General features: G+C 31.8%; 3 protein-coding genes across 3 annotated transcripts; all 3 read right to left on the bottom strand.

Annotated features, from left to right (window-relative positions):
• Positions 1-316: 316 nt before the first annotated feature.
• On the bottom strand, positions 317-1,299 carry LOC135146669 (protein takeout-like). The gene is made up of 5 exons (XM_064078800.1): positions 1,154-1,299; positions 956-1,094; positions 760-893; positions 552-701; positions 317-502 (listed from the first exon to the last, which is right to left on the bottom strand). Exons 1-5 carry the CDS (start codon positions 1,266-1,268, stop codon positions 351-353), a joined length of 690 nt encoding a protein of 229 aa, XP_063934870.1. The 5' UTR covers positions 1,269-1,299; the 3' UTR covers positions 317-350.
• Positions 1,300-1,921: 622 nt separating this feature from the next.
• Jhbp2 (Juvenile hormone binding protein 2) lies at positions 1,922-10,332 on the bottom strand. Its single transcript, XM_064078788.1, has 5 exons — positions 10,199-10,332; positions 9,660-9,903; positions 2,436-2,569; positions 2,229-2,378; positions 1,922-2,178 (listed from the first exon to the last, which is right to left on the bottom strand). Exons 1-5 carry the CDS (start codon positions 10,263-10,265, stop codon positions 2,030-2,032), a joined length of 744 nt encoding a protein of 247 aa, XP_063934858.1. The 5' UTR covers positions 10,266-10,332; the 3' UTR covers positions 1,922-2,029.
• A 3,307-nt stretch (positions 10,333-13,639) lies between these two features.
• LOC135146649 (uncharacterized) lies at positions 13,640-15,926 on the bottom strand. Its single transcript, XM_064078777.1, has 5 exons — positions 15,665-15,926; positions 14,550-14,790; positions 14,361-14,494; positions 14,153-14,302; positions 13,640-14,096 (listed from the first exon to the last, which is right to left on the bottom strand). The coding sequence occupies exons 1-5, from the start codon at positions 15,732-15,734 to the stop codon at positions 13,921-13,923; spliced, it is 771 nt and encodes a 256-aa protein (XP_063934847.1). The 5' UTR covers positions 15,735-15,926; the 3' UTR covers positions 13,640-13,920.
• Positions 15,927-20,133: the final 4,207 nt, after the last annotated feature.

Genomic DNA, 20,133 nt, shown 5'->3' with positions numbered 1-20,133 from the left:
TACTGCCACACCAGCGGATGATGATAGAACAGTTCTGTTATCACCTCGGGGAAAACTGCCATGAGTAGCTTCCACCCGTTTTTCACTATGTTAATACTAATTTAACTTCTTTTATTCACTGCTCTGATGATGGTACTTGATAGTATCGAAACATGTAAGCGAATATAATAAAATTAATAAATATCCTAAATACTTGCCACGTCGACATCTAATTTACCCGTCCCAAATTTTATAAAAGTGATACTTAATTACCCTATAAGCAAAGATTACACAAAAATGAACACACAAAATTAAACACAAGGTAAATTTGCTCAGTTTATTTACCATCAGTATTTTTATTTTACGTCACTTCATTGAGGAAACAATTGATTTAAAGTCCACCTGCTAACAATATCATTAGCTATTTGCAAAAATGTGTGACCTAACGCTTTATCAATGACAGGCATTAATTCTTGAAGAAAAGCGTCCAGATTTTTATTTATAACGTCGTTCATAAGTCCTACTGCAATTTTATAATAAACAATCAATCTTAATATGCAGTTAAAACTTACATATCACTTTGTCGCCATTAAATAAATTTTCAAGACGAACGTGTCCACCACCGACTTTAGTTTTCAAATCGATTGTAATAAATCGAGAATATGTTTCTCCATCCTTTTCATATAGCTCTCCCTGCAGAATGCAAGTAGAAACACAATCAGCTACAACACAGGAACACATGTTTTAAATAGTTTATACTTTGCAGTCAATTACACTTACTGACATTAGCTTCTAGATTTCCGTTTCCTCGTACTGGGAGAAGTAAGAGTTTTCCATCAACAGTGTAGTCTGCTTCAATTCGTAATTTTGGAATGTCAATATGTAACTCATATACTTGTTTGTCCAAATCCACGCTGTGGATAAATGCATTGTTGTACATAAAAATGACACAGTTTTAATCGTATAGATTACTTACTTAATTCCCTTGACAATGAAATCCGAGCAGCCATAAGCGCTGACATTGGTAGTTAAAATTTTCATTCCAACTGCTTCTTCGGATATTAACTCTTGCATTATGAGAGGTTCCAAACTTGGAATATTGTACTCCGGCGCTCCTGTCACAACCATTGGAAATTATACACTTAACTTTAACAAAATTAATAACTGATTGTACCTTTAACTAAATGGGGTCTTATTTCTTCTACTGATTTCATTAAACATTGCTCCAAGTCAGGATCCGATTTGTGACAAACATGTATAAATGATGCTAAAAGACATTTTAAAGTCATAAACGTAAGAAAACCAAAAGCAATAACGACAAGTTAGTCATTAATATCTAAGAAGGCAAATTCTTGTTTACACTTACGAAGATCGGCATTTGCCAAAATTCCAGCCATATCCAATACAATAATAAAGGATATTTGCAAGATACTCATGGTAAATGATAAAGTGCGAATTAGACAAAAGTATCAGTTTCCTTTAAATTTTTTATTTTATAGTCTAGGATTAAATTATTGGTCACGTGTATAATGCATTTCCTGAATCGACAAGGCTAGAATGTCATTGCATTAAAAAGCAGTTCTTAAAGCAACACAGTGTTCTAAAGGTTGTAATTAATGAATTTGAAGAAGATATTAGCAAAGCGTTTCCTTTTTTATTATAAACGGAAATTCAGAAACGTTAATTTTGCAGCAATTGGATTGTTTAAGTTTTCGGAATATTATTCAAGTCCAAAATCTCTAATTATTGTACGTACAATTTATCTGCCAATCAAGTTAATTACTACAAAATAGTCAACTGTCACGTACTTCCTTTTAAACGATTATGCAACATACAGTTTAGTAACAACACAATGGCCGGGCAATTATAAAATGTCAAAATTGTTCAACACGATAATTAGATACACCAAAGTACATCCACGACATATTAAATTGTACTCCTATTATTTTGAACTAAAATAATTAATTTATTTAAAAATTAAATAACTATAAAAATTAATAAATTACAAAGTCATTTCTTAAATTAAAAAATCGACTACATTTCCTTAATACTACAATATCCAAGCATCATATGGAACATTGGCAAACACATTCTCGACGAAATTACTCATGATCAAGAGCAATTTTTTCTTGATGTCAGGTTTCATTTCTTTCAGCAGTTCTTGCGCGTTGGTATTTATGAACAAGTTTAAGGCGGCCTCTGTAACACAATGTGTTCAATCCAAGATATTTTTACACCAAAATACATACGTATGACGCTATTTCCGTTATGGACATTTTCTACTCCCATTCTAATGTTCTTTACACTGAAATCCATTTTAATTTGTTGAAGGGATAAGAAAGTACGTTGTCCTATCCTGTGAGGACTAGCTCTTATATAAACTTTACACTTTATACCCTCTAAAATATAAAAAATAAAAAATAAAAAATGAAATCAATCTGTAGCTCATTTTTAACCATATTCGCCCCAGTATTGGCCACCACCAGATGCTTGCACCAATATCAAAATCCCACTGGACTCGTAGTTGGCCCTCACCGATACTTTGGGAATATACATCGTGAATTGAAACTGGTGACTGTTGACATCAGATCTAGAACAAGAAATATATCATTCACGACAGGTTTAACCGAACTGAAATCAAACAGAAAAGAAAGAAAAATCAATTGACTTTTTTCAAAATATTTAATTAAACAAGCATCATCCTCTTTGTACTAAAAATCATGATGTAGTAGTTATTATGTTATTAAAAACACACTAATAGTCTAATTATTTAGTATTGACTTAAGTATTTAAGTAGCTGGCCCACTTTCTCTAAAGCTAAAGAACTGTAACCCAATCTTTCCTAAACAGTGGGCTTCTTTTCTTCTTTTAATTATATTTCAAATTACACACATTTTCATTTTTCGTAAAAACTAAACAAGGCCAAGTCGGTTGCAAAAACGAGATGTAATAAAATTTTTATGTTCTATTATTTCAGCCTATGTAAATCAGACCTCTTTCTATACGTCTTATATTGACTGTCTAACTGCATTACATAAGACTCAATACATCAATTTAACATGAGCACCTCAACAAATTGTACCTCTTTTACGAAACTTTGTAATAAGAGTTGGGTGTTATTAGCTCTGCACATTACCGTAGTGTTGGAAGTGTTTTACACCTACATAAAATAAATCATTTTTATTCTCTCTCTTTTAACCTTTTGAACTATCGTGTTCATAAAGCCAATTACGTACCTACGTTTAGAAAAAACAGTACTGCAACATAAAATTACAAGCTGAGAAGTAACGCAATCTGTTTCGAAATGCCAAGAAAAATAGTTTTTATATCAGAACAAAATCGAAATATATGGGTATATTTACAAAGAACGTGTCTAAATTAGTATTGGAATCATAATAATATCCATCCGGCGAATGGCTAATTTCATGTTTTCTTTATTATCTCCTGAGTATGAAAAAATAGATCTTCTGTTTCTGTCTGTCTGTTGCCTGTTTGTCGTCTGTCTGCCTGTGTTTATTTTCACTAGACAGATAATCTCCTAAACAAGGGATCGATTGTCGTCAAATTTTATATATACGAGTATCTACCTTAGCTATGCTAACCAAAATTTGTCTAGTCATCCCACCAACAAATTAATGACGTCGACTCAATTTTTTTCATAGTAAGCGATATATCAAAGTCAGTACTTGTAGTTTTACCATGGGCAACCAGATTTTTCTCCGCTATTAAAACTAAATAACTCTATTTTTATGTTATATGTATATAATACATTTTGTAAATTTTTAAAAACCGTTGGAAGATATTTTTTTCCCTCCATATTTAGTGTGTGAATTATTTAGTCATAATGGAAAAAAAATATCATAAAATAATAGCGACAATTTAAAAACAAAACTGTCACGAATAAAGTTTAAAATACTAGCGTTTTATACGAACATAAGAGCCGCAACTGTTTATACATAGAAACGATTATAAATTAGTTGATTTGATTAGACCGTGAGTTGTCTTTTCTTACATTTCGGTTAGTATTGTCTTTAGTCTTTCTTCTAAACAACTCCATTTATTTCATTGTATTTCAGGGGCGGGAAAAGTTCGGTCTAATAACACAAGACCAGTTTTTTACTTCCCGAATGTAAGCTAAAGAAGTAATCGAATCCATCGGACGAATGGCCAAAGTTATATTTTCTCTACGTTTCATGGCTCCTAGAGTACGAAAAAAGTAGTCTCCCGTTTCCGTCTGTCTGTCTGTCTGGTGTCTGTATCCATTTTTATTTATTAGACACGTAATCTCCGAAACTGCTGGACCGACATGTAGATGGTTAAATGCTAACCAAAATTTTGCTAATCATCCCCATCAACAATTTGATGAAGTTATTTAAAAGAATTCTATGTTCATTTGATTTAACTGTTATACAACAATATAGTCATAAGTGTGGTGTGCGAATCCGCTTTGAGTTTTTCCCTAACCACCCAAATTTTGCAAAAACATAATGCATGGTATAATAACAGTTTACCACAAGTGTAACGCATCCCGAACCTGGTTTAGTGGTTACGAGTCAAGAATGCGGACCGGACGTCGCGCGTTCAATTCCAAACTTGGCCTTTCGTTTTCTTTCTTTTTTTCTCTTTTTTTCTCGCATTGTCTATTATCTATATTTATGACGTCATAATAAATTTTTTATTGATGAAGTTACTCCATTTTCTCGAAAAAGTGAGAATACGCTCGTCTTTTTTAAGATGGTTTTTTAAAAATGTAAACCTTCTCGGGGGTACCAAATGTTTTTTTTTTTAATGTGAAACCTTTTCGGAGATCCCAATTATCTTTTTTTATGTGAAACCTTCTCGAGGGTTCCAACTGTGTTTTTTAAAAATGCAAAACATTTTTGGAGGCGCTAAATGTCTGTTTTAAGAATGTAAAACCTTCTCGGGGCTCCCAACTGTCTTTTTTAAAAATGTAAAACCTTTTCGGAGGCCCCAAAACTATGTTTTTAAGAATGTGAAACCTTATCGGGGACACCAAATGGTTTTTTTAGAATGTGAAACCTTCTCGGGGGTCCCAATTATCTTTTTTTATGTGAAACCTTCTCGAGGGTTCCAACCAGGGCCGGCTTAACACGGTAAGCGAAAGATGCACCGCATCGGGGCGCCCATGACAAGGGGCGCCGAGCGGCGGGCGGCGCCTATGCTTTTGTGTTAACTCCATAGAAATAAATTAATATTAGATTTGTATTGAATCACTACGTACAAAATATAATAGCAGGAACGGACCAAGGCGCCCATCGAAAACTTTTCAGAAAAAGCTACATTTTAACATTCCGCTATGGGAAGTGGTTCACCAAAATAGGTCATAAAAAGTCAATTCCTGGCACTTTCTGACTATAATAAGTAATTGAAAAAGAGTGCGCCTTTGGGTTGGGTGATTGGACCTTTAGATCAATACCGACAAAAAATACCAGATTTATGATTGCATTATCTGGGTAACAATTTGACAAGACAGCGGTATGACCAAAACCAGATGTTTTTCTAACATTTGTGACGTTTGTTTTTACCATAAAACTCCTTGTCGGCAGAAACTTAAAAATTTTATTTTCCAAGTTTAGTCGGCTGGTTGTGGTGGTTGTTCAAACAGTTTTGTTATATTTTTCACTGTTCCGATTAGTAGTCGAATTTGGTTTTGTGTTTCATTCCGTGGCTGTTTGTCATCACTAATTTTAAATTTAAATTTCGATTAACATTGAGGAAAGTCTAAATTAAAAATAACTTTGAAATCGTATCAATTTTACAATATTAAAAATTGAAAAATGTTTGTAATGTAAAGATTTCTAATACTAATCTCTAATCTAATAAGAATCTTGTCCCATTGGGGCGGAATTTCCAAAAATTCTTTCTCAATGGGTGCTTATGACACAAAAGAAACCTACTGTCCAAATTTCATGTTTGTAGTTTCAGTAGTTCAGGCTTTGCGTTGATGAATAGGTTAGTCAGGACAAACACTTTTATATATTAAGATTGATTCATCATAATTTTACGTATGTTTGTTAATTAAAAGTATCTCTCTACAAACATATGTGATTATAAAATTTTGTTTGTTTTTTTTTACAAACCGTTTTTAAAGGGCGTTGAACAATAAGTTGCGCCTGGTCCCTTAGAGCCGGCCCTGGTTCCAACTGTCTTTTTTGAAAATGTAAAACCTTTTTAAGGCCGCCAAATGTCTTTTTTAAGAACGTGTAACCTTCTCGGCGGTCCCGACTGTCTTTTTTCTATGTGAAACCTTCTCGGGAATCCCAATTGTCTTTTTTAAAAATTTAAAACCTTCTCGGAGGCCCCAAATGGTTTTTTTTTTTAGAATGTGAACCCTTCTCGGGAGTTCCAACTGTCTTCTTTCAAAAAGTAAAACTTTCTCGGATCTCAACTTTTTAGAAGGCAAAACCTTCTCGGGAAGCAGTATTTGTTGCCACTGTACTTGAGAAGCGAGGGAGGTTGTGTCGAAATAACTTTCAACCAATTTTTTTGTTCATAGTTGGTAGTCAAACAAATTTCTTGACTACCAACTACGAAAAAAAAAACTGGTCTTATGTTATTTAGACAGAACTTTTCAAAAGAAATAGAATAATGATGGTAATTTAATAATTTGTTGCTTATGTACACGGTAGTATTAATATCAGAACTTTCCTCACTCCTGAAGTACAATACAGCATTTACAGCTTTTTCAAAAGATTGTAAAATTCGGTTTTGGAATTTTACTTTTTTATGATAATCTCTACACTTTAAAATAGAGATGTGTGTGTATAGTATTACAGTAAAGGTACGGAAGCATGCTATGCATATGTTTCAGGTGAATTTTTCCAACAGGTATAAAATTTTATGATGATGTGATTTCAGCACGACCTCAATTATTCAGATAGGCACAGTGTAATTTTAATAATAATGGTACTATATTCCCAAATTTTCGAGAAAATGGAGTGAGTTGTTTTTGATTCGATCAGTAAAAATCGATGCAGACGGCAGACGACAGACGAAAATGGGAGACCTATCTTTGTGGGTCATAAAACGTCGAGAAATTATTAAACTAGCAATTTGCCTGACGGGTTCTACTACAACACTTCCTTAGCTTACGCTAGAAAAGTAAAAACTACTCAGTGATATGATGAGCAGTAGGAAGACTGTTATGGCGATAAACACAAAATAAATACATTTGATTGAATATTTTATATGCTTAAACGTTTGACTTCAAAAAAATAACATGTGTATATATTAGACATTAGCGAAGTATAAAAATTTGTAGAGAATTACAAACACATTCTGTTCTTTAGCTATTCCAAAGTGTAGTTTGGAGTTATATAGTTTCTAAAATGATATTTTATGCTTGTTTTTGACTGATAGACAGCCCAATTTTTTAAATTGTATGTTCATGTTGCAACAGCTATAATAAAAGTGCTGAAATCACACAAAACCTGGTGCATACTCGCTGAAAATTAGCTTCTGCGCAAAATACTCTTGACCTTTATTTTGTTAGTAGAGCCTAAATGGTAACATCACATTCGAAAATATATTTTTGTCTATTATTTTTCAGGTGTTTAATTATTATTAGAAAACTCAAAACTGATTAAAATAATATATACATTTATGAAAATAATTTAGACACCACATGCCTTATAACTTATAACACTGATCACAGAATATCCACTTTAATAAAAAATAAAAATCATGCTTACTTTTGAATGAGATTTTTTTTTGACGATTATTGTTTTGTCAATGCACCAACGACTTTTTTTATTCCTTTTTATGACACAGGAAACGAAATCATGCTCCGAAATAGACTACAACACTCTGTAATTATAATACTGATAACAGGTCAAAACAAGTTAAGCTTAAATAGTTGTTACTTTTGTTAGTCGAAAAACAAATGTAATAACATTTTAACAATAAAAGCAGAAGCTGAGTATTTTTCTTCACAAAATATAGACTTCGATTGTAAAAAAATTAAACGTCCATCAATAAATTAACTGATAATAGCATAAAGACAGTGCCCTGTAGTATCAATATTGAAGTAAAACAATTTATTTGTAGTCATGTGAACACTGCACAAATGTTTTTTTTTTTCGCATATTCATCATTATTTTGACTTTTACATTGTTGACTGAATTTCTAATATTTCAAGTAGACAAATAATTGTTTAAAAATTAATAAATAAATCCACAAAGTTGTATGTATCATCTTCATGATAATCAGTAGACTCGAAATTTCGTATTGCAGTAGGGGAACTAGGGGTTTGTTGTAACAGGGGTAAGTTGTAACACTAAATTTTTACCCACAATTTAAACTCTTTAACGTCAGGTATTTTACTGAATTTAATTCTTGCACCATAAGACATCATGTCATCACAACCACTGTTCCTTGAGCCAGCGCAGTGAGTGGATGTGTGCACGTGTTTCGTTTTGGCCAAGTAATGTAAAATATTGCTTTAGTAAAATTTGGTTTTTCGTATCAGTTATTAATTAATTTAAAACTTTTAAGTTTTGCATGTAGCTCAAAAATTATTGAGCTTTGATATTCCTTACACATTTTGACGCTAAGCCACATAATTTTGTCGAAATGTAATTAAATGTAGAAAATTGTGCTACGGGGCATGTTGTAACAACAGCTTTGGGGCAAGTTGTAACATGTTACAACTTATCCCAAATTCACTTCTACAAATCTCGTACCTAGCATACGAAAAGCGAGCCAAAATTTTGACCTATGCCATATATCGCCTTCCAGAGATATTAAGAAAAAGGAAGACAACACTCAAATTTTTAATGTTGGCTCTTTTTCTAAAAGTTTCTTTCAGTTTTACTGAAAAAAAATTGTATATAATGAAGTGTTGTGTTGATATATGAAAAATAAAGTCTAAATATGTATCAACATCAGCTTTATTTTTACTGGTACTACCTGTCTCATGGCTGTTACAACTAGCCCCAACCACGGGGCAAGTTGTAACAATGCACTTTTTTTTAAGAAAATGCCTGGTGTGAAGTGAAGATGAACAATTTTGACCTTTTGCCTGTTCAGTCCAATAGGGGAATAGTTAGACTACCGATAGATACTTTTATAATGGTCAAACAGCTAATAGATACCAAATTATATTCGTTTTCCTAAAAACTGTTACAACAAGCCCCTCGTTCCCCTATATATTAGCTCAAATTTTCCAATACAGTAAACTAAAAGTAGACAAACGCTAAGGGAAAATTTGCACTTTTGTATTCTACAAACTCGTGAAGTGGAAAAAAGTTAAATTTTCACCAAATTTACACCAAGTGACAAAAAATTATATAAAAATTTTAAAATGCACGATGTTGTATAAATGTAAATGAAATGTTATTACCATGATTTCTCACGTTTTTCATAAACAAATCAAAAAACAAAATACTTAATGAATGTGGATGAAAGTCGTACCTAATGATTCCATTTAATATGTAAGACAATTTCTTTCGCCAATAATCACTAGTTATTTGAATTATTGTTAGAAACGAAAGTGTGCAATCATATACCTAATTAGATGGCTTAATTTTCCGTCTAATTATGTAGCAAGAGAAATTCACCGATTTAAATTTAGATGATTATCACGTTTCATCACTATCACTAAAACCTGTAACTTGACGAAAAAAACGTAAAAAGTAAAAACTACTGTAACACATACCTACCTAACGGCTGTTACACTAATGTTACTGACCCCATAACCATGAATGTTCCTGAACGATGCCCTATATCCATCGGGCCCACTTCCTAAAGCGATACTTATTTCGTCTATGATGACTGGTTCTGGTTCCGTTAGGCCGATCTCAGGAATTCCTCGTCGTATATTAGCAATGAGGTAATTTGCAGACTGCTTTAAACATATGTTTATATTTGGATCATCTCGATGACATTGCTTCAGGAAATAAAATGCTGAAAAGAAATGGTACGTAGAATACACCGATTAAGAACAATTAGGCAGTAGTTGAAAAACTCGGTCAACGCGAAAGTGTCATTAGCACTTTAATCAAATTTCAAGAGAGTACGTAGAAATAACAGTAAACATAAACTAGTAAGTTTCCTAAAGAGGTTAAGTCGCTAGTTACGTCATTCCTTTTGCCAAAATTGAATTCTTTTTTTTTTCAGCATGTAAAATAACTTGCGACATTTATAGAAAAAAATTTTAACTAAAAAAATTAATCACAAATACATGATATAATATACTCACGATCTTGAGCAACTATTCCTTGTAGGCTGTAAAGTAGACAAACTATAGGAACCACGATTTTATTCATGCTTGAATTGGTAATCGATGTTCATCTACTTCTGAAGATATTCTTCCACCAACTGACCTCGTACAGGTTCGACCGTGACTTTGAACTCAACCATGGAGGGGACTTTTATATCAGAAGAAATCGTGGTGAAGAAATGAATCACCAAGAATTATTTAATTGATTAACAGTTGAAGACATTCTTTACAAATAAATATATAAATAAAAGTTAATATATATACAATTGTCATAATTAACCGTAGCAGTATTTTCAGTAGTCATATTTGTCTTTTTAAACATGTTTCATTCAAAAACTTGCCTAGTTAACCACTTAAATACTTTACTTGACACAAAAATAAAATTATTCACATGTAAAATATTAATGTTTGAACAGTTATTTTTTCAAAATCTGCTACTTTATTCATATATCTTTTTGAATATGTAACAAAGTGATAAATAATACTCCTAATAAATTTATAAATTAATTTTTATTTTTACGAAAGTGAAGACGTGAGAAAAAACATGTTAACTAGCATCACTAGAATAATTCAGTATTATACACACGAAACAAAAATTTACATATACGTCATTACTCATTACGACATTAACAAGCAAGCGAATTAAAATTAAAAAACGCTAACAACACATTCTAAGAAAAAAAATTGTAATATAACTGATACTAAAAACTGCATTAAAACAACTTTAAGATCAGATATGTATGTTCAAATATGATAGAAAAATAACGATAAACATTTAAAATATTTTTAAATCGAATTGTTACATGACTTTTTATTACAATTTTTGGGATTCATGATTTTTTAAAATAATATATCTATATAAGTACAATTACTACACAAGTGTTTTAATAATAAGTGTTTAAAACACGCAGGAGACAAAACTTCTAACTAACTTACAAGTACAACGACCGCTGTCCGTAAAAAATCCTTTGTTACTTTTACTCTCCGAACGATAGAAAAAAGAGTCATCACAAATATGATAATTTAATATTTTCTATGTCCTGGTAACTCGTAAACCACTAAAGTGAAAGCCCCTGAACCAATTACTTTGAAACCCTTGCCAAAATTTATTGTGCACTTACTCTCCGCCAAAGAACTGATGACGTCATCACGATATATATATTGTTAGATAAATCTCTCTGTAAATGTATTATAATTCGTAACATCCTTTTATATCTGTAAAAACCACCATAAATCAAATAAATTTAGGACAATCATTTTTTTAACTGTTTCAATGGAAGACACTTTAGAAACCGTAAAAATAAATATATATTTCTTTTTTATTTCTAAAAGTGAAAGTTGAAAATTTCGAAATTATACTATACAAACACCGTCAGCAGCGTTTACCTGTAATCAAACGTCATACTTGCATCTATTCTAATAAAATACTGTTTTTGGAAATTTATTGTTTAGATTTTTTAAAATGTCCACCACTGATCAAAGCCTAAAAGGCAGAGATTATGATGATAATGGTTTATACCACCGTGCTTATGGTAATTTCACTCTACATACCAAATTTTGTTCCACAGAACAAAGCAATCAAGACTTAGTACTGATACAAATCTTGACAATTACTTCATACAAACTCTGGTGCATAACTACAGCACTACTCAGATTTTTGCAATATCGACCAGTTAAGATAAAAATCGGATTTACGATAAACAAAATATTGTCACCTTAGGTAATATTCCCGGATGAAAATGGAGAATATATTGATGTTTTAGCACGTTTTAATAACCCCGAGAAGGAAGAATCGCTGTTTTAAAAGAAAATGCAAAAATTCCACAGTAGAATGGTTGTAAGAAGGAAAAGTGTAATTTATGAGGTGGCCAGTCAGATCGTCAAACCTAAACCCTATCGAAAACCTTTGGTGCATTCTTTTTCTTTTTGCTGGCTACCATGACTAACTGACGTTTTTTTTTTTTAATATGTGAACAAAAACATGTCGTTTGCTTAAGAAAAAAATTAAGTTCTAAATGTACCTCGACGAAACATGGGTTTACCAAAACGGTTCTTCCATTCGCTATTGGGTAGACGATTCAGATTTGAAAAGCAATTCCAGCAAAATTACAAGTGAAGATTCAAGATTTATACAATTTTACGTGCGAGTTGTCACTTGGAATTTCTAAAAAGATGTAACTTTTTATTAAATTCAAAACATAACGATAAAGATTACCACAAAACGAGAGAATACTTTTTCAAAATTGCATGGTTAATTAGCTTATTCCTGCTTTGAACAAGTTGCAAAGAAAATGTGTGGTTGGACAAACCACCCACATTTTCAAGCAGAAAAAGTCAAATGCAAGAGGAATTGGGTAATCATAGTATTGAGTTTGATAAAAATTTTTCAAACGACTGTGCCATTTAATTCAACCTTTTAGAATAACTAATCGAAAAAGAAACAATTTTTAAAAGACTATACTTTCCAGAATTAACCTTACACCATTATCAATACAACCCTGTTGTATTGGGGTTTTGTAGATTCTACAAGCACATATTTTTGGCCTTCATCCAAAACTAAGGTAGAGAATTTATGACTTCAGCTTCTTTTGAAACGTACTGTGTGGCAGAATTGTAATAAAGAGTGTACAGAACTTATTTCGGCTGATTGGAAAAAACACATGGAAGGTTTCTCGTTTGAGAACATACCTTCATTCGTTACTTCATTGGAGAAATTTGATTCGGAATCAGAATTAGAAAATTATGATAATGACGGCTCAAACTTGTACATCGAACTAATGGATGCCGAGTTTGAATAGTAGGTAGAATTAAATTGTTAGGAAGTGAAAATAACTAAAACCCTTAATACTTAAATGCATCTCGCTAGGGAATACTCGTTCTTTCAAAATTAATGCACAACAGGTAAGGTTTATTTTTATCATCAGGAAAAGAGTTGAGACTTGCAGAACACCCACCAATTGAAATTGTGTCTTGTTGGGAAAATCAACAGAGTTTCTTGAACCTGAAAGTTTTTTACCAGTATATCTTCCATTAATGAGTAGTTGTGACATTCGCCCTTCAGTTATTTTTTTTTTTTTTCAAATTTTGTACTACAAATTTATCAAGTTCTGAATGTTTAATCTACTAGTATAATACTAATGTTTCTTGACGATATTTAAGCTGACAACAATGACACGATTTCTGACATGATTCACAACATAGCTAACAACTCAAATCGACAGAAAGTATGTCAATCTTTCTCAAGAACTATTAGCTTACTCATATTGATTACCAATCAAGTTACTACAGTTACATGGCTTTCTGCAGCCTAAAATGTTCGCTGCAAACATTTAAGGGTGCTATATACTAGAATTTGTTGCTATTAAAAATTGTTAATTTCATATGTGATACTTAAGAAGAACAGGATCATAAAATAAATAATAACACAAATAGTATAATTTTTTAACAAAAATTAAAATTTAACAGTGTGTTTAAAATATAGGTACCTAAAACTACCTCAAGCCTGTGGTGCACCGTAATAAATAAAAACACTGAATTTAATTGTTCACTTGTACCAAGAAGCTACTTTTTAAGTAGACCAACTTCACTAACGATGACGAACATTTAGTCATCAAGAAAAAACCAGCATAATTAGTCACTCGCTTTATAGTGTTTAAAGCAACTAGTAGAACTAATTCTAAACAAAAAATAGTTTAACAGCCTTAAGCCGCTTTCTTTTGTTTAGATAAAGGTACATAAAACACTTCGATTGGTAGATGTGTTAACAACTGATTGGCAATACTCATAAACAACGTAGACAATTTTTTCCTTAACTGAGGTTTCATTACTTTGAACACCTCGTGCCCATTTTCTCTCAAAAATAGATTTATTGCTTCAGCTAAAACAAAAGAATTCTTTAAAATGACTAGATAACTAATGAATCAATAAACTTACTGAGAATTCTGTTGTTCTTGTAAATATTCTTCACGGACATCCTAATATTTTTGACGTTTAAATCGACATTCAAAGTGTCGACGTGAAGAAATTTTAAGCCTTCTTTTTCGTTGACGCTTGCCGTTCCTTTAACAAACGCGTTAACGTCCTCTAAAAAAATAAGTAAGTATTAGTTTATTCCAGATGACTTGCAATATGTATAATGTACCTAACTGAGCATTAAATGTGCCATTACCACTTGCTGGTACGATAATAAGTACTCCGCTACTAGTGTATCTTGAATTTATTCGTAACAGAGGTAAATGGATTTTGGCTTCAAACGGCTTTCCATTTTCACTCAATCTAAAAAAAAAAAAGAAATTTGAGATAAGTCGCCTTTACATAAATATTCAATTACTTTAATTTTGATACGGTGAAATTACTTGCTCCAAAAATATCGATTTCTTTCAAAGACACTTTGTAACCATTTGGGCCTGTTGTCAAGGACAATGACAATTCATCCATAAGAAACGGTTCCACAGTTGGAAGTTCTATTTCTGGAATACCAGTTGCCAAATAAGGTTTTAAATGATGCACTGCACTTTCGAAACATTCGATAAGTTTTGGATCGCCTTCGAAACATTGTTTTACATAAGGTGCTGAAAAAAAAATATATCAATTAGTGGCGTTCTATGTATTGTACATTTAACATGAAGATGTCAATGGCCCTTGACGACTTTCCTTTGCTTTGAATGCTCTCTTCTTTTTGCAGTGATCGTTACAAGTGAAAGCAATATTTTTTCACCAGGATTATATGTGTGACTGGTCATTTCTAAAAAGTGCACATAAACACGAAAACAATATTTACCGGTTGTAAAATGTGGTGGAAATATAAAACTTTCAGATGCAGCGTTAATTAAAAACGACGGTAATGACCTTGTTTTCTTTGACAAAGAGAACTGATACGATTATCATAATAATAGTTGAATAATAAAGTTTGCGCAATTAGAGATTGATATGCAAATTTAGTTTAAAATTTCTGAATTATTACAGCTTAGCTAAAACGGAAGTGCATTGCGTGCAGGATAAAAAATCATTTCTCGAAACCACTTCACGTGTAAGACTTTTAACACTGTTATGTAAAATAAGTTTTATTTCGTTAAATAATCGCCTTCAACTTTATTATGTACGTTCAAAACGTAACTGCCGATTTACTTCTGGATTGTTGTATATATTGTTATCTTATAGCAGCAAATTTTCTTCAACTTCCTCTACACGTGTAAAAAACTATGTGCAAAATTTGGAGGTCATTTTATTTAAATATACCTTATTTAAAATGTTATCGTTGTAAGAACTAAATTCATCTACAAACTATTTACATAACTGAAACTGTGTCACCACTAAAAAAATGCAGATTTCAGTATCCCATTTTCTTAGTATTCATTAGTTTCGTTGTTTTTACATTAAATCTGAACCAACATAAACAGTGAACATTAAATTTTTGTTATAAATAATAAAAATGTCTGCACTTACGAACTGTATTTGTGTCGAGAGTTGCTTCGCAATACACCAAAATTGTAGTAACTATGAACAGGGGCAACATTTTGTACACTGTGGCAATTTATTCGTTGATCAGTTTCGACACTATCGGTTGCAAAGTTGGTGCCGATTTGATGCAGGACTGATAAACAGACTTAAACAAAAGTTTTCACTTTCTCTTGTATTGGATAGTGAATTCACTTTACTTTTCAAATGTTTGTAACTACAAATTAATACATATATGTAGCTATATTAACGAATTTAGAACATGCTGTATTAGCTTTCGTAGTTTCTTATAATTAAGCAATGTTTGATATATATGTGGTGTTTAAATATCAACTAACGAGAGTTTCTTGTTTTGCAATTAGAGTCGTGGGGAGAGTGTTGGCCAACGCTGTTTTTTCACACGTGAGTAATTACTATTTTGTCTAAGCATGCTACCACGACGGAGGTTACTTTTATGCCCCGTAGATTACTGTTTGGTAGTTTAGTTATCACCACATTTAAAAAATATTTTTTAAAGTACACAGTAATCAAATTATTATAAAATAAAAAAGATCTTAACAAATGTGTAGCACCATGATGAATGTAGTATTTAACAAGTAAAAAAATAAACAATATAAATAATAAATGAACTAAATTAAAAATTTACAAAAAATAAGTCATAACAACTTGAATATTATAGCCACTGAAATGGAGATGGTGCAATGAATTTGCAGTGGTTTAGACTTTCATATGACGAGTATAAACCTGAATTAAATTTCCAATCATACTAAATACATTATACATTAAACATATATTTCGAAGTTTTGTTTCATGATCTGTATAAAAATTTCTTTTTTTATTATAATAACAAAACACTGTTGCCTCATACATAATAAATTAATATGTAAGTTTCCTGGCATGTGACGAAAAATTATGTTTCTTCTGAATTAAGAAAAAATAATTGTTTAAACTTGCTACGAATAAATTTTTTAGTGATTTTTTAAAACAAAACAAAAATTGATTCCTGTTAAATTTTCAAAATTCATGTAGTGTACTCAACAAAGAAAAGAAAATTATATTGTATACTAATCAAATTTTACAACCTGAAAGTTGAAGATCCCTGGATCCTATCAGATGCTGATAACTTGTTTTTGTGTTTGTACGTTGGTATGATTTTTAAATTCTTGTGTTTCAGATTTAACCAAGTGAATCTTTAACGAACAGATTGATGAGGATGTTTACCCCGAAAGTTGATCGAAAAATGTTGACTTAATTGGCACCAATATATTATGTAAAAATATTCTATGAAGAACATTTGTTCTAATTTCTGAAAAATTAGTTGGTCGTAGTTTCATAAACTAGACCTGCTTTTTATTAAATATTCACTAAAAAAAGCATTCTAATAACACACATGTTCACAAAAATTTGTCAGCTTTACTAGAATTAGTTAAATTAACAAGTAATTTTTAATTTAGTTTTTTTGTGAAGTCATCTATACTAAAAGGAGGATGTATAATGTCGAAACGTTGTTTTTGTATATAACACTTGAAAAACACAATAGTGAGTTAGACTACTGTTTTGTCAGTACCTCGACACGAACTCCAATCATAATTTACAACCTCGAAAGTTAAATTTGGGTCTAACTATATTTGACAAAACAAATGTTACAATAAACTGTATACTGGTAATCACAACATTACAAATTATAAAATCTCCATCGAAAAAACAATACCTCGTCGACGATTCCTTTCGCTAGAAAATTAAAAATTTGAACGAATGTGAAAAACAAATTTGAACAGTACTTGCTATTCATAATATATATTATTTATTCAGAAGACAACAGCGATATAAAATTTGAAATATGAAATCTAGTTTGAGGATAAATAAATTTCATGTTAATATTCCAACAAATTTTACATAACACTTAAGTGAAAACCAGCTTAGTGATCTTTATACATATATCATGTCTCAGCTGTCATTAGAATAAATTAGATATATTAAAGCTAGATATAATTACCGCGAAGCTATTCAGTTCCTTGTTTGGGAGATGGCAAATTGGAAGGAATAACCATTTTTCGACGATTTTGTACAATAGAACTAGTGGGACCTATATTAAAAAAGAAGATGTAGAATCTTTATCAAGAACAACTTACAAAATCCTTATATTGTATATTTTTTACCTTGTTTTCACACTGGTGCTGTCAGGTAGAGCTAATAGGAACAAACTTCCTACCCATAAACCAATTAAGTATTTTTGTTTTCTCGACATTTTATATGTTCTAACACTTGAAAAAGTAGGGCTACCGTTTCCATCTGTCTATGGTCTTTAGTTTATCGTCATTTGTCGTCTGTCGTCTATTATCTGGCGACTATCGTCTGTCTGTTGACGACTTTAATAAATAATTTAATTAAGACCCACCACTGATCCGGAAATGACCGGCATTCAGGCAAGACTTCTATCATTACGGGTACCAAGACCAAGTAATGATATGCATTGATTAGATTAACAAAACAATTTTCGAGATTCTAGAATTACAGCATACAAATTAGTCTGCTATTATTCTCTAATCTCACCCCATCCCCAAAAGTCTAGCGTAACTACCGATCATTTATCCGCGCATCACTTGAAAAGTGACCTACACTACTCTGTCCTACTGGTGCTAATCTAATCTGACTGACATGATCAGACTGTTCGAGAAACTTACGAAAAATATGACATGTTCCTAACAAAACGGCTTTTTGAATTTTGACTATTATTGAATCATTCAAATGCAAAGTCTTTAAATTCTCAACTAAGCTATTTGGGACTACACCTACATTAGAGATAACTAAGGGTAGAAGTGAATTTTTTTTAAGAATCAACATGGATTTCATTTCTATCGATAATTGTAGATATTTTGAAATCTTGGTGTGGTATGTTATGAATAATGTTGTTTGTATTAGGAATAGCAATGTCAATAAGAATGGCTTCGTTCGTGTGTTTTTTTATAAATATGATGTCTGGTCTGTTAGCTGTAATGTTTAAGTCTGTAAGTATTGTGCGATCCCAGTATAATTGGTATTTGTTATTTTCAAGGAACGGAGATGGAATGTAAGTGTAATAGGGTGTCGTATCTTCGATTAAGTTCATAAGTGTTGCTAATTCTTTGTGAATATTTTTGGCTGCGTTGTCGTGTCTAGCTTTGTAGTCAGTTTGTGCCAGGATCCTGCAGGAGGAGATTATGTGCTGGATCGTTTCAGGTTTTGCTTTGCAGAGACGACAGCAGTCGTCTCTTGTATTCGGATCTTTGATGATGTATTTTCTGTAATTCTTGGTATTGATTACTTGGTCTTGAATAGCAAACACAAATCCTTCTGTTTCGGCATACAAACTTGATTTTTTTAACCAAATCAATGACATCTTCTTGTTGACATGAGTTTCTTCTAAGTCTTTGTAGAATTTTCCATGTAGTTGTTTTTGTTTTAGCCCACTTATTATTTTGTCTATTTTGTGGGGGGTGTGGATTTCTTCGGTGTTCGACAGATTTAAGGGTGTGTGGTTCAAATCTGTGATGGTGCGAAACATTTCATTTCTTTCTGCTCGTTTCAAGAAATACTTCTTCAGATCTGAGATTTGTCTCTGATATAAGTTTTCTAGGTTCTGGAAAACCCTTCCTCCATTCTGTCTTGGTAATGAGAATCTTTCAATGGACGATTTTGGATGATGCCTTCTATACTGTGTGAAGATTTTCCTTGTTGCGATGTTTAAATTTTCAAGATCAGTTTTGGATCATTTAATGACTCCAAAAGAATATGTTAGCAGTGGAACGCAGAATGTATTTACTGCTTTCATTAAATTTTTTCCATTTAACTGTGTCTTCAATATTAATTTTAATCTCGCTAGGTATTGATCTTTCAACTGTGTTTTCGTTTTGGTATGATTGATGTGGGAGGATTGACAGAAACCCAGATATTTGTATGTATCATTTCGTTCTTGGACTTTGATTATTTCGTTATTCTGGGTTATATGTGGTACTTGGTGTTGGACGCCTTTTCTGATTGCTTGGGTCTTACATTTCTCAATACCAAAACACATACCAATATCACCGGAAAACTGTTCAGTCACATTTAATAGGTTTGTTAACTGATTTTGTGTACTTGCATATATTTTTATGTCATCCATATACAGCAAGTGACTTATTCTGTTTTCTCTTTGTTTGTTAATTCTTATATTGAACCCATAATTGCAGCTGTTCAGGATATCGGAGAGGGAATTTATTGCTAAGCAGAACCATAACGGGCTAAGAGAATCGCCTTGAAAAATTCCTCTTCGGATCATTATTGGATCTGACTGAATTGTTTGTTCATTTAAGGTTATTTGGAGGGTGGTCTTCCAAAATTCCATGGAACATTTGAGAAAAGTGCAGATTTTAATATCAATTTTGTATAATTCCAGAATTCCCAGAATTTTGCATAGCCAGGAATGAGGGACAGAATCA

Source organism: Zophobas morio, unplaced genomic scaffold, assembly GCF_036711695.1.
Source record: "Zophobas morio isolate AGI-343-1 ecotype UQ-CSIRO unplaced genomic scaffold, CSIRO_AGI_Zmor_V1 ptg000005l, whole genome shotgun sequence".
In the NCBI taxonomy this organism is placed as follows: Eukaryota; Metazoa; Arthropoda; class Insecta; order Coleoptera; family Tenebrionidae; genus Zophobas; species Zophobas morio.
Note: the sequence above shows the minus strand (reverse complement) of the source record. Positions and strands in the feature narration are given on the sequence as shown.